General features: G+C 64.8%; 3 protein-coding genes across 3 annotated transcripts in view; 1 reads left to right on the top strand and 2 right to left on the bottom strand.

Moving 5' to 3' along the window:
• Window positions 1–161: 161 nt before the first annotated feature.
• H696_03063 (hypothetical protein) lies at window positions 162–1,444 on the top strand (the record flags this gene model as incomplete). The annotated part of the gene is made up of 4 exons (XM_009496951.1): window positions 162–434; window positions 521–716; window positions 921–1,094; window positions 1,290–1,444. The coding sequence occupies 4 exons, from the start codon at window positions 162–164 to the stop codon at window positions 1,442–1,444; spliced, it is 798 nt and encodes a 265-aa protein (XP_009495226.1).
• Window positions 1,445–1,952: 508 nt separating this feature from the next.
• Window positions 1,953–3,006, bottom strand: H696_03062 (hypothetical protein). Its single transcript, XM_009496950.1, has 3 exons — window positions 2,964–3,006; window positions 2,640–2,697; window positions 1,953–2,520 (listed from the first exon to the last, which is right to left on the bottom strand). Exons 2-3 carry the CDS (start codon window positions 2,651–2,653, stop codon window positions 2,112–2,114), a joined length of 423 nt encoding a protein of 140 aa, XP_009495225.1. The 5' UTR covers window positions 2,654–2,697; window positions 2,964–3,006; the 3' UTR covers window positions 1,953–2,111.
• Window positions 3,007–4,043: 1,037 nt separating this feature from the next.
• H696_03061 (30S ribosomal protein S17) overlaps window positions 4,044–4,665 on the bottom strand; it is a 1,314-nt gene continuing 692 nt past the window's right edge. The window contains exons 2-3 of the mRNA XM_009496949.1: window positions 4,531–4,636; window positions 4,044–4,414 (exon numbers count right to left, since the gene is read on the bottom strand). Coding sequence (XP_009495224.1) covers window positions 4,311–4,414; window positions 4,531–4,636 — 210 coding nt within the window. The 3' untranslated portion in view covers window positions 4,044–4,310. The remainder of the gene's footprint in view (window positions 4,415–4,530; window positions 4,637–4,665) is intronic.

The raw sequence follows: 4,665 nt of genomic DNA, 5'->3' as shown, positions 1-4,665 counted from the left end.
CCCGGCTGGCGCGGCAGACTACGAGGAAATGGAACTCCTTCGTAAGAAGCGCCGCGAGGAAGAGTACGAGCGCAAGGCCGGGCAAAAGTACGTGACAATTAACCGGTGAACGGGGCACGCTTCCCCGCGCCGCGGGGCGGCCGCCCCATGGGAATCGACGGATGGGGCGGGAGGAAGGCCACAAACTAACCCAATTGGTCGTCCCCCATCTCAGTGCCGATTCGGACAGCGACTCGGATGACGACTTCAAGTATGCTGACACGGCGGACATGGCCGGGCAGAAGCTTGATGACACGAAGGGTCGTATGACCGTCCGAAACTTGCGAATCCGTGAAGACACGGCCAAGTACCTCCTGAACTTGGATGTCAACTCGGCGTACTACGACCCGAAGACGCGGTCGATGCGTGCCGACCCGACACCGCACAATCCGGATGTGCGCTTTGCTGGGCTCCTTTTGCCTCTTCCCTTTTCCTTCTCCGCCCATTGCGGCCCAATGCTAATCCGTCTCCACCGCCGAAGGCCGCGTACAAGGGTGACAATTTTGTCCGGCACTCAGGCGATGCCAAGGCCTTCACCGACATGCAGATGTTCGCATGGGAGGCCGCCCAGCGCGGTGCGGCGAATATCATTCCGCAGGCCGATCCCACGGCCGCGGAGATGATGCGTCGCGAGTTCATGCAACGTGAGAAGCAGGTCAAGGACGACTACCAGAAGAGTGCGTACTGCCGCCCTTTCTCCCTCTTTCTCGATCTCCCGTCCCGCTTTTTGCACCTCCTGGTCGCGGGGGCAGCGGCGAGGAGGGCCTCCTCTTTCTCCGCCTCCCCCTCCCCCCGCTGGCAGGTCTGCCTCCCGCTGTATTGGTTCTTCCCCGCCAACCGCTGACACCGTGACATGCCTTCCTTCGCCTCTACACACAAAGACATTCTCGACACGTACGGTGGTCATGAGCACCTCAAGGCTCCCCCGCGCGAGTTGCTCCTGGCTCAGTCGGAGAACTATGCCGAGTATGATGCGTCTGGCAACGTGCTCAAGGGCGATGCGCAGGCGACATTGGAACTCTCGGCGGCGGCGCGCTCCAAGTACGAGGAGGATGGTACGTAATGGCGCTGGCGCGGCACCGGCCAGGGCCCAGCCAAGTGGCTTCTTCCTGCACATGGGAGAAGGCGAGGAAGGAGGGGCATATGCATATTTTTCCCCGTGCGATCTTCCGTTCGATCACTGACATACTTGTGGGTATCTGCTGTGTACGTGTGGACGCGCATGTGTGTGTGTGTCCTTGCGCATGTAGTCTTCCCCGGGAATCACACCTCCGTCTGGGGAAGTTACTGGGTCGATGGGACGTGGGGCTTTGCTTGCTGCCATCAGACCCTGCGCCAGGCGTATTGTACTGGCGAAGCCGGGCGCAAGGCCAGCGCCGCCTCCCGCGTGGCAAAGGAGGCCTGATCGCCGGGGGAGGAGTTCTCTTTTCCTGCTCCCCCCGGCCGGGGCCATGTCAAATAAAATCAAAATCCCGTAGGACGCGCGCCGTGCGGCCCCCGAAGGAGATGAGTCTTGGCGGCCGGTGGTCCCCCGCCCCCAGTCATCATAGGACTCTGGCATTCTCCGCGGCCGCGATCGCGTTGTGCTCGGTCCGGCGAGAAGGGGGCAGCAACAACTGGAAAAGAAAGCGCAGCAGGCAGGGGAGAATCGCCCTGGATCAATAAGACCCGGGGTGAGACGGTCCAGAGTGATCACGGTATCTCTCCATTAGGGTTGCCCAGGGTACCGTGCCCCCCCCCCCCCCCCCCCCCCCCGGGGGGGGAAAAAATTTTTTTTCCCCCCCCCCCCCCCCCCCCCACAACCCCCCCGGGGCCCCCCGGGGGGGGGGGGGGGGGGGGGGGGGGGAGGGCAACCGCCACACACAAAGAACCCCCCCCGGGGGGGGGGGGTGCGCGGGGGGGCGCGGGGGGGGGGGGGGGGGGGGGGGGGGGCAGGGAGACGGGGAGAGAAGAAAGAAGGGGCAGGGAGGAAAACGCAAGGACCGGAGGGAGGAGGAGCAGTGGAAGTGCAGTCAAGGCCACACATCCCACAGCGGGGAGGGGGGGAGAAAAGGGGCGAAAGCATAGGCAGCTTAGTTGCGGCCACCGCGACCGCCGAAACCACCGCCACCGCGACCCCCGCGGAAGCCACCACGGCCACCACGGAAGCCACCACGGCCACCACGGAAGCCACCACGACCGCGGCCGCCGATCCCACCGCGCAGGGAGGTGGTCTTCTTCTTGCGCACAACCTTGGCCCGAGGGGTGTCATCGATGAGCAGGGTGTCCAGGGGCAGGGAGTCCGGCAGGATGTAGTAGCGAATGGTGCTGCCACGGACGGTCAGCTGGTCCAGGTGGCGCGGCTCCTGGTTCTTGGCCACCAGGCGCACGGACTTCAGGTAGGTGTTCATCAGGGGGTCCACACCGGAGATGGTGCCGGTCAGGGTGGTGCCGGTCTTCAGTTCCAGGGTGACAGTCTCGGAAACGAGCTTCTGGAGGAAACTGCATTCACAGGAGGCACGCGGCGGGGTTAGTGTCGCCAAGAATGGCGTCAGGGGGGAGGGAGGGGCGAAACAGATGAGGCCACAAGGGGCACATCACAGGGGGGGGGGGGATCATACCGGACGAGCTTCATGGCGTTGGGGAGGGGGAGGGGGGAGTGGTCTGTGTGTGTGTCTCCTGAGGGGAGTAGAAATGGGGCGTAGGTGTCAGTCGGCGCGGAGCACTGGGCCGGGGCGGGGAAGGGCAGAGGGACGGAGGAGGCGCAAGGAGGACAAATGCACAGCCAGGCGCAGAGGTGAAGAGGCGGCGCAGGAGTGCGGCGGTGCCAGCGCGCCGAGGTGACAAGAAGGGAGGAGAGCAAGAGCGGAGCCGGGGGGGGGGAGGGAGGGAGAGAGAGAAAGAGAACTAGACAGAGAGGTAGATGGACAAGGGCGAGAGCATACAAGCGAGGAGGGGGGGAACAGGAACCGGGATGGTGAACCGGCCGGCTGGCGCCCACAAGTTGATGGCCGAAAAGTGTAACCGGGGGAGGGGACACGGGAGGGGGGGGGGGGTGGGACCGGCGGCAAGGGGAACCGTGACCTCGGAGGGCGGACGACCAAGCATGGGGCCACCGGAGCAGCATCACCCCCCCGTGTGCGCGACCAACGGGCACCACCACCCCACGGGCAAGACCTCCGCCCTCCCGGCGCCCGGCGCCTGGGTATCGTGGTGCAGCCGCCACATCCACCGGCAACCGGCGCACATGCCGAACACGCGCGCACTCGGGTCCTGAAGCACCAATGCCAAGTAATGAGCACCCTGCCCGGAATACTTCCTCCCCGCAGCGATGCCTTTCTCTCCCGCCTCCGCCGGTGGCTGCGTCGCCTCCGCCCGCGGTCCCGCTGGAAAGTTGACCAAGAATATAACCGGCAGGGGGAGGAGGCCCTTGCGCCAGCGTCGGCCGCCCGCGCGCGCGCGCGCGCGCGCACGCTTCAACAGCCCACCCTCTGGCAAATAGACACAGGGGGTGCGCGGGGAAAGACTGTTCCGGGCGGGAACGGGCGGCAAGAAGGCGCAGGGCGTCACGTGGTATGTCCGTTGGGGCCAAACGATCTCTCGGCACCCGCCGCTTGAGGGCCTACTCTGTTTCGGCTCGCCCCTGTACCGCGGCGTTGGCCCGTGTCTGCGATCCCCCCCCCCCCCGCTGGTCTCGAAGGCCGGGGCATGGGCCGGTGGGAAAGGAGGGCATGCTGGTCGTGGGCATGGGTGTGGGTGTGCATGGATGCCTTGGCGGATTTCGGAGGTGTATTTGCCCGGGGGAGGGGGGGGGGGAGGAGAGGAGAACCGGCCAAGCGACCGATCAGAGGAAAGGCGCATGACGGTGCGTGATCCGGGGGGACAAGGACAGGGTCCCCGCGGCGGGCGGGCAAGCGGGGGAATGAAGAGGGAGGAAGCGGCAACAAGGCACCCTCGCCCATTCCCGGGAGAGGGGATATGGGAGGGAGGGCAGGTGGAAACACCGCCAATGAGGAGGAGAAAGGGAGAGAGAGAGAGAGAGAGAGCGATGCCGCAAGCTGACAAGGCAAAGTATGTGCGGGCGGGTGTGTCTGGGGGACTCTATAGGAGGGGGAAGGAAACTGAAGAAAGGAGAGCGATGGGAAAGGGGCACGCGAGTCGGGGCCAACTTGCGGGGTGGGGGGGGGGGGAGGAAGGCAGGTCGCGACAACATGCTGGAAAAGGGGGACACAGAGAGATGCTCTCCAGGAACCCGAAGGAACACATGGCAGAGGAAGGGAGAAAGGAGTTTCTCAATCGTGCTGAGAATGGTGGATGTTGAACGGGGTGAAGACCTGGCCAGTCTCTGGGCAAACATACTTCGGGACCTTCTCGATGATGTCGGTCACACGGAAGGCTGACCATGCGCAGAAGGGCAGGCACGGAGGGGAAGAAAGGGGGAGAAGTTAGGCAAAGGTACGAGAAGAGGGCATGCAGGGAGGCACATGCTCTGTCGCATTTCGAGGAACGCACTCTTGCGCTTGCTAATCGGGCGGCAGTTCTCAATCCGAACGCGGTCACCCACCTCGCAAGAGCCATTCTCATCGTGCACAAGGTACTTCTTCTTGGAGAGGATAGCCTGTTTGGGCGGGGCGGGGCGGGGCGGGG

Source organism: Fonticula alba (genome assembly GCF_000388065.1).
Source record: "Fonticula alba strain ATCC 38817 unplaced genomic scaffold supercont2.4, whole genome shotgun sequence".
Lineage (NCBI taxonomy): Eukaryota > Rotosphaerida > Fonticulaceae > Fonticula > Fonticula alba.
Note: the sequence above shows the minus strand (reverse complement) of the source record. Positions and strands in the feature narration are given on the sequence as shown.